The sequence below is a fragment of the Pelodiscus sinensis genome, chromosome 1 (assembly GCF_049634645.1).
Source record: "Pelodiscus sinensis isolate JC-2024 chromosome 1, ASM4963464v1, whole genome shotgun sequence".
Lineage (NCBI taxonomy): Eukaryota > Metazoa > Chordata > Testudines > Trionychidae > Pelodiscus > Pelodiscus sinensis.
The window spans coordinates 83,353,606-83,365,732 of record NC_134711.1 but is presented as its reverse complement, the minus strand read 5'-3'; the positions used below and the strand labels follow the sequence as shown (position 1 = coordinate 83,365,732).

General features: G+C 48.0%; 1 protein-coding gene across 5 annotated transcripts in view; it reads right to left on the bottom strand.

The window, feature by feature from the left end:
* Nucleotides 1-12,127, bottom strand: part of APAF1 (apoptotic peptidase activating factor 1) — an 88,532-nt gene that overhangs the window by 38,787 nt on the left and 37,618 nt on the right. For all 5 annotated transcript variants that reach the window (XM_075934039.1, XM_075934030.1, XM_075934023.1 and 2 more), the window contains 2 exons: nt 11,433-11,558; nt 483-614 (listed from right to left, as the gene is read on the bottom strand). In XM_075934039.1, the coding sequence (XP_075790154.1) occupies nt 483-614; nt 11,433-11,558 (258 nt within the window). The remainder of the gene's footprint in view (nt 1-482; nt 615-11,432; nt 11,559-12,127) is intronic.

Below are 12,127 nucleotides of genomic sequence, written 5' to 3'. Positions count from 1 at the left end.
AACAAAAACCCCTTCCCTTGAGTCTCTTCATTAGCTTTCTGTACCCTCTGATATTTAAGCAATGATCACAACCCTGAATTAGAAGATCATACATAATCTTTCCTTCTCCAAACTTTCTGCTCTTATCACTACTCCATTCCTAATCTTTTTCTATTAGCCTTTTCCCAAACTCTCATTTTCAAACTTTTTAGCATACTGTCTCCTATTGAGGCAGCTTCCTTGTCCTCTTAAGCTAAGTCCCACTCCACTGTCTCACTAGCCCTTGTAAAAAAATGGACTTCTAGGAATTCTACCTATCTTCTGAGAAATTATCACTATATTCTTCCTTACCTACATTGTTGTCATGTGCCTTGTCTAATATCTTAGAGTCAGCTTTTTGAGTCAAGGAACTTGTTTTATGGTATTTATTAAGTGCATGTACACTTACAACAAATCATTTTACTAGTGAACAGTATAAAATAATCTCAACATTTTCCACTTACTTTGATGTAAGTATCATTTGAGCAGGTGGCTAAGAGAAGTTGATCATCCATGTTGTTGAACTGGCAGCAGTTGACCTGTTCATCATGTTCTTTGTATACCTGCAGAAGCTGACCAGTTCTTGAATTCCAGATCTAATTGATTTGAATAAACAACCAAAAATCATTTGATATATATTTCATACACTTATAAAAAACAAAGTGTGTTTTTGTTGATTTTTTTACAGCTATACTGAAACATTTACTATAAATGAAATTCACTTTTCTCCTAAGATTGTAACTATTTTACAGTGTTTCTCCAAGTAACATCTGAAAGAAGGTAAAAATCTGAAACTATTATATTTTAAAATGAAAAATATTACTTCCAAGTAATAATTTATGGCTAAGACGGGAAAATAGAGGAGGCTTTTAAAAACAAAAGTAGTCAGACAATAAGCTTTTACTAAAAATGTAATTACAAAAAGATGCTTGGAATTATCTTTTCAAATTACCTTGCCAAAATGGGCAGGCCTGCACCTCACTGAAACATTTGAAAAACAGAGATGATGTTAGAAAAAAGTCTTGAGTTAAAGAAAATGGTTATTCATCTTTTCATAACTGCTGTTCTTAGAGAAGCATTGTTCATGCCCACTACAATCAGGTGTATGCCTATGCATGGAAGCTGAAAGATTTTTCCCATTGCAGCTTTAATTTTGGTTGGCCTGGGCACCCCCTTGACTCATGCTTCCATGGCACTCAATACAGAGCCCTGCCAAACCCTGATAGAGGCATGGGAGGGTGGTTATTGGAATGGACATGAGCAATACATCTCAAAGAATCACAATTACAAGAAGATTAATACCTGTTCTTTTCTTCTGAGTGCTTGTTCTGTTAGTTACAATAAGGTGACTCACAAGTCTAAGTTCAGGAGGTGGAGTCACAGTTGCTCACTCATTGGAACACTGCTCTTCCATCATCCTTGGCCTATTGATTGACAGCACAGAGCTTGGTGAAGGTGTGTATGGAAGATCATGTTGTTATTCTGCAGATTCTCTGGGAGGGAACCTGTGCCAGAGACACTTGGAAGAGGCCTGAACTCTGGTGGAATGTGCAGTGACCAGAAGAGCAGGTACCCCTGCTAGGCTGCAGCATTCATGAATGTAGGGACAGGAAGACCTTTCATTCTGTCTGCCACTGCCACCAATAACTGGAAGGACTTGCAGAATAGTTTCCTTCTCTCAATGTACATGGCTAGCACTCTGCAAACATCTAATAACTGAAGCCTTTGCTGCCTACTGCTTGAGTGTGGCTTAGAATCGAATATAGAAAGGGCGATATTCTGGTTGATGTGAAACTTGGAGACAATCTTTGGGAGAAAAGCCAGATGAGGCTTCATTTGAACCTTGTCCTTATGGAACACAGTGTAAATGGGCTCTGATGTTAAGGCCTGCAAGCTTAGTCTGCTGAGACTTGAGGAAATTCTGACCAACAGGTTAACAAAGATCGAGCTTCCCTCTGTGCCTGGATGGAAGGCAGAGAAAGTGGCCAAGTGAACCATTACTGATGACACAGACAGCATCTGTAGCTTGAGGTGGAGAAGACAGCCTAGTGGAGATAGCACCGAGGCAAGCAAATGAATAGTTCTTCCTCTTGGCCAGGTAGGTAGCTCTCATAGATGGTTTCCTCTTTCCAATGAGGATTTGTCTGACTTGAACAGAGCAAAAGAACTCCACTGGGTTCAGCCATGAAGCCTCCATGCCATGTGGTACAATGACTCAAGATTTGGATGTTGGAGAGAGCCATGATCCTGAGTTAGTAAATCTGGGAAGAGCAATAAAAAGTGTGTGAAGCTTCACAGACATTTCCAGGAGTGATGTTTACCAATGTTGGAGGGCCAGACTGGAGTTAATAATATCACTGAAGCATCTTCCCTCCGTATCTTGAGGAGCACCTTGTGAACGAGAGGGATAGGCAGAAATTTGTATAGGAGATGGACTCTCCATGGGAGGAGAATCATGTCTGTGATGTATCATTGACTCTGATTCAAGAAGGAGCTGACACTTCCTGTTGTGTTATGTGACACAGGTCTATCTAGGGAAAGCCCCAACAATGGAACATTGAGTTTATGATGTCAGGATGCAGGGATCACTTGTGGTAATGTAAGGACCTGCTGAGATGGTCCATCAACTTGTTCGGCACTCCAGGAAGGTACAATTTTGCAGGTGTAATCGAGTTCTCTACAAAGAAGTCCCACAGAATGAGGGCTTCCAGGCATACGGGAGAGGATCGTACACCCTCATTTGTTGATATAAAACATTGTTGTGGCATTGTCTGTCATGACCAATACACATCTCCCTGTTAGGTGGGCCTGGAAAGAAGAGGTTACTCACCTTCGGTGCAGTAACGATGGTTCTTCGAGGTGTGTCCCCGTGGGTGCTCCACGTCTGGTGTCGGGCTGGTCCCGGCGCCACGAATCGGAGCTTGCCCTAGCTGTAGCCGACCGGGTCGCGCATGCGCGAGCAGCGTTCGCGCCTTTGAACAGCCGCGCGCGACCCGGTCTCCGCCAGTTCCTCTCACCGCCATCTGAAAAAGATAATAAAGAAGATTCCGTAGCGGGGAGGAGGGCGGGTCGTGGAGCACCCACGGGGACACACCTCGAAGAACCATCGTTACTGCACCGAAGGTGAGTAACCTCTTCTTCTTCTTCGGGTAGTCCCCGTGGGTGCTCCACGTCTGGTGACTCCGGAGCAGTAATCCACTAAACGTGGGCTACGGAATCACTAGCATCGCGGCTTGGCAACACTGCTGAGGCTAGGGCCGAATCAGAAGCCAGGCGCTGTACTATTGCATAATGTCTTGCGAACGTCGTGTTGGAAGACCATGTAGCAGCACGACATATGTCGCGTAAAGGTACCCCTCTGACGAAGGCCGTTGACGTAGCCATCGCCCGTGTCGAATGGGCTCTAGGGTGCGATAGAAGCGGTTTCTTAGCCAAGTTGTAGCAGGTAGTGATACACGACACGATAATCTTCGAGATACGTTGGGCAGATAGGGCTTGACCTTTAGAGTGCCCCATGGTGGAGACCATCAGACGGTCCGTTTTTCTAAAAGCACGAGTTCTATCTATATAGAAGGCTAGAGCCCTGCGGACGTCCAGAGTGTGCAAGAGGGCGTTCTGTCTCGACGTGTGAGGTTTCGGATAGAAGCTTGTCAGAACGATCGGCTCATTGATGTGGAACTCAGTACAGACCTTCGGTAGGAAGGCTGGGTGCGATCTCAATGTTACCGCCTCCTTAGAAAAAACCGTATATGGGGGCGATGCCATCAGTGCTGCGAGCTCACTCACCCTTCGTGCCGACGTTATAGCAAGGAGAAAAAGCACTTTCATTGTAAGATGGTGCAGCAGAGCGGTTGCTAGAGGCTCAAACGGGGTTTTTGTTAGAACATCGAGGACCAAGTCAAGACTCCACTCAGGAGGCGGGGGCCTAACCGGTGGATTGAGGTTAACTAGGCCTTTAAAGAATCTCGCCACCATAGGATGGGAAAAAACTGATTTCCCCTCGATGGGCATGTGGAAGGCCGCAATCGCCGCTGCATGAACTCGAAGTGATGATATAGATAAACCATCCGTCTGCAGCTGGAGAATATAGTCCAATATGATATGCAGTGGTGAAAGAAAGGGGTCGAGATCTTTAGGAGCGCACCAACGAGTGAATCTCGACCATTTTGAAAGATAGGTCTTTCTAGTCGATTCTTTCCTGCTATACAGCAAGATGCGCTTTACTTGGTCCGAACAACGCATCTCTGATGAGCTGAACCATCTATCATCCATGCTGTTAGGTGAAGGGTGTCCAGCCTCGGATGGAGAAGGGAGCCGTTCTGTTGCGACAGCAGGTCCGGTAGGTGAGGGAATCGGTAAGGTATCCGAGTCGAGAGCTGCAGGAGGGTCGAGTACCATGGTTGTCTGGGCCAAGCCGGGGCTATGAGCAGCATTCGTGCGCTGTCCGTTATGGCCTTCTCTAGCACCCTGGGAATGAGCACAACAGGAGGGAATGCATATAACCGTGACGTTCCCCAGTGAAGGAGAAACGCATCTCCCAGAGAGTGTATGCCCAGACCCGCTCTGGAGCAGTAAGCTCTGCATTTCGCGTTGGTCCTTGTAGCAAAGAGGTCTATGTCCGGATGACCCCAGCTGTGAAAAAGGGGCATGAGGACATCCATACGAATTTCCCACTCGTGGTCCTGATAAAAATGTCTGCTTAGTGCATCTGCGATAGTGTTTTGTGCACCGGGTAAGTATGCAGCGACGAGAGAAATGTCGTTCCGAATGCACCATTTCCACAGTCGAACTGCCTCTGCACAAAGGGATCTGGAGCGAGCACCGCCTTGTCTGTTCACATAGTACATCGCTACGATGTTGTCTGTGAGAATCCTTGTGGTTGTGCCTTTTATGTGCTGTTTGAACCGCCTGCATGCATGAAATATTGCCCGCAGCTCGAGGAGGTTGATGTGCAACAACATCTCGGCTGGGGACCAGCGACCTTGCGCCTTTTGGGTACCCATGTGGGCGCCCCAACCCAGGAGAGACGCGTCTGTGGTCATCTCTCTTGCTGGTTGCATAGCGTGAAATGGAACCCCTACTAGCATGTTGCTGGGGTCGGTCCACCAGTGGAGTGACTGCTTGACCTGCACGGGTATCACCACGGTTTTGCGAACGCTGTGCCTGGCAGGATTGTACACAGTGGCCAGCCAGTGTTGCAGGCACCTTAAATTTAGTCTTGCGTGCCGCACGATGATTGTGGTAGCCGCCATATGACCGAGGAGCTGCAGGTATACACGGACTGGTAGCATAGGAGACTGCAAAACCGTTGTCACTAGGTCCCTTATGACCTGGAAGCGCTCTACCGGCAAATGTACTCTTTCCTCGAGAGAGTTTAGCCGTGCTCCTATGAAAGTAAGGGTCTGCGCCGGCTGCAGTCGGGATTTTTCCATGTTTACCACAAGGCCGAGGGATTTGAACAGAGCTAGAGTGACCCTCACCATGTGGGAGGTCTCTGCGTGGGTGCGCCCCTTGATCAGACAATCGTCCAGGTAAGGAAAAATTGCGACTCCTATTCTGCGTAGATGGGCCACTACCACCGCTAGTGTCTTGGAGAACACCCTTGGTGCTGATATAAGGCCGAACGGGAGTACTTTGAACTGGAAGTGATCGTTTCCTACCACGAAGCGGAGAAATCGCCTGTGTGCCACGTGGATCGAAATGTGGAAATAAGCGTCCTGTAGATCTAGGACTGCGAACCAGTCTCCTTTGTTTAGTGCTGGCATGATCTTGACCAGCGTGGTCATTTTGAAGCGCTGTTTGCGGATGAAGCGATTTAGACCTCTTAGGTCGAGGATTGGCCTCCACCTGCTTGATTTCTTGGTGACCAGGAAGTACCTGGAGTAAAACCCTTTCCCGCGAAACTCGTTTGGGACTCGCTCTATGGCACCTATGTTTAAAAGGTGGAGGATTTCTTCCCGAAGAATGGTCTCGTGGGACGGGTTCCGAATCAGAGCTATGGTGGGGGGGGTGGTGGGGGGAAGCAAACGGAATGGGATGGAGAGGCCCTTTGTTATTACTTCTCTGACCCAGCGGTCCGATGTAATGCTGGCCCATTGATGTATGTAGGGCTTCAGCCGGTGGTTGAATGTGATGGAAACACGCTTCTGTATACTGACCACTGGAGGCATGTTCGCGTCCTCTGCATGCGAGTCAAACCTGCTGCCTAGGAGCAGGTCTGGTTGATGGACGATTTTGTTGTTGTCGTTTGCGCTGCGGGCGCTGTCGAAATTTGGGTTGCTCAGGTACACGCTGCTGTTGCCTATACGAGGGATAGTCATACCTTCTTTGGAATGGATAATATCTCCTCTGTCTGAAAGGTGGCGTGTACATACCCAGAGTTCTGAGGGTAGTACGTGAGTCCTTCCCCGAGTGTAAAATTTCGTCGGTTGAGGAGGCAAATAGCTTTTGCTTATCGAAGGGCATGTCCTCAACCTTGGTCTGCAACTCCCTAGGAGCTCCCGCTGACAGTAGCCATGAGGCCCTACGCATAGCAATGCCTGAAGCCATGGCCCGGGCCGCGGTGTCCGCTACATCAACAGCGATTTGTAGGGATGTTCTGCACGCCGCGAATCCCTCTTGAACTACAGCTTTCAGAAGATGTTTCTTACTGTCCGGAAGATGTTGCATAAGTTCAGGAAGCTTGGAATAGTTATCAAAATTATGATTTGAGAGGAGCGCAGCATAGTTAGCGATGCGAAGAAGTAGGGTTGAGGAAGAATAGACTTTACGCCCGAATGAATCCAGTTTCTTAGAGTCCTTTTCCGGAAGTGAATTTTTAAAATGCGGAGTCTTTGCCTTATGGCGGACAGCATCTACGATCAACGAATTAGGCTGTGGGTGGTTGAAAAGAAAGTCCAATCCTTTTGATGGTACGAAATACTTTTTGTCCACTCTTTTATTAGTAGGTGGCACTGAGGTTGGCGTTTGCCAGATATCCTCGGCCACCTCCATAATGGCTTCATCTATTGGTAGGGCGATCCTTCTCTGTTGTTTTGGATGCAAATTCTTGAACAACTTATGCTGTTTCCCTTCGGTCTCAGTAATCTGTACCTCTTGCGATTGTGCTACCCGGCGAAACAGATCCTGGAACTCTTTTAGATCATCAGGGAGTGACGATTCATTCGGAGTTATGGCTTTAACAGCCGAAGATATTGAAGAATTAGCATTAGGAGACTTGTCTGGCTCTGACTCAGAAAGTTGCCCCTCCTCCAGGTCTGATAGTTGCGACCTAGGGGTCGGGGATCGTGGGGGCCTCACGGATCTCCGGGAAGGCTGTCCCTGGCATCTAGAATGTGTGGAACCTGGACTTATTGAGCGACAGGAGCATGGTGACCTACAGCGAGATCGTGACCGACTACAGCGCGAAAATTCGTCACAGTAGCGGCTATGATAATGTGAACCATGCCGAGCAGAGTGCGCAGGTGACGAGTGTTTAGAAGATCTAGTGCTGCCATGCCTGTCATAGTACGAATGCTGTGATGAGTACGTGGAGTGTCTGGAAGGGGACCGAGACCTAGAGCGCCTGTGATGCGAACAACTACGGTCCCTATGGTGGTGGTGAGAAGACACACTACGACTGTAATGCTTCCTATGACCCAGAGCATGATCAGCTTGAGAAGGAAGGTGGGGAGATGCCTCCGGAGAGGGTGAGAGCGAGACCACCTGAGCACCTGGCTTGGATAGTGCCATAGAGATCTGAGGTGGGAGCTGGTCCTGAGAAGAGGGCTGCAGGGTCACAGGCTCAGTAGAACGTGAGGCAGGCATTTCCATAGGCTGCACCGGCGGTGCGCACGGTGCTGAGGACAGCTCCCTGCGAGGAGAGCTGCGTGAGGAGGCTGGAGTGATCGGCACCGGGAGCGTGGGTGCCGACGTAGCTGGCCCTTTAAGGGACTCCTGCGGTGCCGGCTGCGGCCGCGGCTTTGATGTGCCGGGCGGCTTTTTTCCTGCCGGTGCACGGGCTGCCCTGGAACCAGAGGCACCCGGCTTTCCTCCTGCGCTGCCCCGGGGTTGTGGGGCTATTGGCAGGGACTTTGCTGGAGAGGCTCTCTTCCTACTCGGGGAAGGTGAATTCGGGGAAGGAGCCCTCCGCTTCTCCAAAGTGGGGTCTGAGGCAGAGGATCCTGCCGTAGCCGAAGGCATCAATGCCTTATCAAATAAAATTTCCTTCAGGCGCCTTTCGCGCTCCTTACGAGCTCTGGAAGTGAGCTTGGCACAGTGCCCACACTTTTGGGGAATATGTGCCTCCCCGAGACAGCGAACGCAGGCAGAGTGGCCGTCTGAGAGCGGCATAGAGTCCCTGCATACCGAGCATTTCTTGAAACCGGGGGAGCCCGGCATTTTGAAAGGTTGAGAGGGCTTGCCTGGCGCTCCTCTCCCTGACAGAATTTCTGTTCCCGTTTCCTTATTTGTATATTTTGTGAACCCCTACGTGTCCATTACTATTTGTTCATCTATATCTCTTTCTTTTTTTTTTTTTTTTTTTTTTTTTTTTTTTAAATAAGCCGGTAGGGCTAGAGCCGCGGAGAAAGTGACCAGAGCCGCGGCTTGAGCCGCCGGTTTTAAAGTTAATTACGCCTTTGTTAATCAGTTTCCCTTCTATAGTTAAATGCCGATGTTATTTTACAGTATTTCTTTAATTTTTCCTGAGGTAGGGAGAAGACAAGTTGGAGCCCCGTCCGCGACCAGGGGCGGATGAGAGGAACTGGCGGAGACCGGGTCCCGCGCGGCTGTTCAAAGGCGCGAACGCTGCTCGCGCATGCGCGACCCGGTCGGCTACAGCTAGGGCAAGCTCCGATTCGTGGCGCCGGGACCAGCCCGACACCAGACGTGGAGCACCCACGGGGACTACCCGAAGAAGAAGTTTGGCTTGCCAGGCATATCACTCTCAGCTTTCTAACACTGATGTGGAGATTGAGTTCTGCCTGATACCAAGACCTTGTGTTCTGAGGTCTTCCAAATGTGCTCTTCAGCCCAAGTCTGATGTGTCCGTCACAGGAGAGAGGAATGACTGAGGGCTGATGAAAGGGATCCATTCACACATTATCTGTGAGTAGAGCCACCACAGGCAGGAATAGAGTACCAGGTAAGGCAGCGTTACAATCATGTACAGACTGTCACAGACTGGCCAACACACTGATGGTAGCCATGACTGAAGTGGCCAAAGTTTGAATCTGGCACACTGTGCTACATATCCCCTCTCTAGTGTGACATGTGCCCAATGGTCCAAACTGATACAGGACCATCCACGCTAGAAAGGTGATAGTCAGGACAAAAATGTGATGTTGAGTGGATACAGATTTTGTTCTGGTGTGCCTTTTATCTATCTTCTCAGAGAACAGAGTCACAACCTCAAATGAGAGATCTTGAATAGTCTGCTGGACTTCATATGGGAGACCCAACACCTGAAGCCATGATCCCCTTCTAATGGCAATCTCTGTAGCCATGAATCTCATGGTGGCATTAGCACTGTCCAAAACAGCCTGAAGGGAAGCTCAGAAGATTAGCTTGCCCTCTTCAACCAACACCATAAACTCAGCATAGGAGTCTAGGGTGAGCAGCTCTGCAAGTTTTGTATTGCTGCACAGGTGTTCTATAAATAGCAGCTGACAACAGCTTGCTGGCTTGAAATTCAGAGCTCTAATTCATCTGAAGAACGGACCTTTCTTCCAGACAGGTCTAGATGTTTAGCCTCTCTATTTTGGGGAGAGAGCCCTCTGAAACCTTCTTGTTTGCGCTAATTTGCCTTGTTGTAGAGACACTTCTATCAGGCTGTGTGTGGGAGCGTAATGGTTATGAACAATTAGAAGGCACAAAATATCACTGCTCATTATGCTTGGCAATAGGGGTCTGCCACAGGGCCTTGGTGGAGTCCACAAAGTTTTTTATGAGCGACCATATAATGTGAGAAGGAACAGATGTCCACCATGGGTTCAGAATCCTAGACTACCTCTGCCTTGATTCCAAGATCCTGGGCAGCCCAACACAGCAGCTGCTGTCACACCCTGCTGTCTTCAATCACTGGGGCTATGGCAGTGTCTACCAGTGCCTGTTCCAATGACAATAAGAAGGCCCCCATAACAGGAGGCTGCTCCCTGTCAGGAGTGCCCAAGGGATCCTGTGACTCTTGGGAGGCCTGCGGAAGTGGCAATGTGTACAGTGCTGTGCACCTTAGTGCTGGGGCTGCTGGCTCTGAACACGGTGCTGACAGAAGTATTGAAGCCCAAGACAGTGTAGAAGCTACAGTCAATGCCTGTGCTGATGCCACTAATGTAGATGCCACTACTGGAGCGGTAGGAGTCAGACTGATTCTGAGGTCTCCTAGAAAGAAGACCATGGAGGAGCCAAACTTCAGGGTGCAGATTATTAACATCTGGAGGATTGACTGGGCTCTCTCAGGAGGTGCCAGTGCTGGAGGGTGCCATGGAGAAGGAGAACATTGGGACATCATTGCCAGCTTCTCTCTTGATGGCACCTGATAATGGGGTGGCGCCAACCATCTCTTTGGCCCTAAGGAATGAGAATGGTGCCATGAAGTGCAACAAGTCCTGAGCAGCCTCAATGCTTCTGTTGTGGAGGGTAGTGGCAGCTGCTGGCCACTAGGGTTGGGCGAGTAAAGTGGGTACAGACTCAACTGCCGTGCTGGAGCAGGAGTCAATGTGGCCCTACCCTGAAATCTGGTGATGTGGCCTAACTGTGGGGGGCGTATCTTACAGTCGCTGGCTCCTTCAGCTTTGCTGGTGGAGAATGATCCCTCTTTTGTATTCTTCTGACACACCAGCAACTAAGGATGTAAAAATAAGTTTAAAAAGGTAACTATGTAACCACAAAAAATCCTAGTGATTACATGGTTACATGCTGAAAGCTCTGCAGTATTCTGTTTAAATAAACTTTATCCTGGTTGCACCTCTATAAACCAGTAACCATGAGAAAACATAAATGAGGAAAATATAAATGTGCGGTATTTTCTAAATAAGATGTAACGTAAATCGTGATGTAATGTCAGGTGCATCCGGTATTTTTGTTGAAACCATCTGGCAACCCTAATTATGGTACTGATGTCACTTACGTTGTAATGATTCTGTTCACACAGACAAATAATATTATACACCAGCCATACTGAAGAATCTTAAAATTAAATAATATAGCAAATTACGCTTTATACAAAACTATGCTCTACATTGAAACATATAAAATAAAAGCATGTCTTTTAAAATTCTTTTCAAACTAAAAAACCAGCACCTACAATACTTGTTTTTCACGTAAGGTATACATAAACAAAAGATCTTAACGCTGGCTCAATTTAAATTGAAAAAGTTTAGAAAAAGAGCCACTTATTCTACCTTGAGGAAAAGTGTTCACCACTGTAACTTTACCTTCACTTTTTTATCCACTGAACACGTTGCTACAAATCTGTCATCTGCGGAGAAACTGCAACAAAGTACTTCATCATCATGAGCCTTTATTTCCAAAAGTTTCTCTCCACTTTTCGTTTTAAACACCTACATGGGCAGAGTATAATAAACACTGAAATCCTACATCTATCGTACTCTGAGCTGTTTATCATCTCATGGAATGTGCGCCCAGAATTTTAAATATCTATTCTTTACAAAGTTGGAGCTCAGCTTGAAGACCACAGGAACAATAAGAATGCCCTTGAGCTGCTGAAAGTGATATCTGGGGAAGGGATATAATTATTCTTAAAAATACTGTCAGAAATTAAAATTTAGGTTTGAGATGAAAAACAGTGATGGGAAGAGTGTATGTGCAGTGATGAAAAATTAGAAAAATACAGTAAACTTCCTATAATCCGGCACCTTTAGGACCCAGGGGGTGCCGGATTATCAGATATGCCGGACTATCAGAAGGGGGGGCTATGAGGAGTCTGGAGTGGGGTGGGAGGGGATGCCACCCCAGACCCCTCATAGCCCCCCCTTACGATAGTCCGGCTCTGCCCCAGGCGTCCCTGATTCAGCTGCTGCTGGTCAGTTTCAGCAGCAGCTGAATCGGGGATGCCTGCAATAGAGCAACTGGGGTGCTGCCGGGTTGGTCCCGCAGTGCCAAGGGGCGG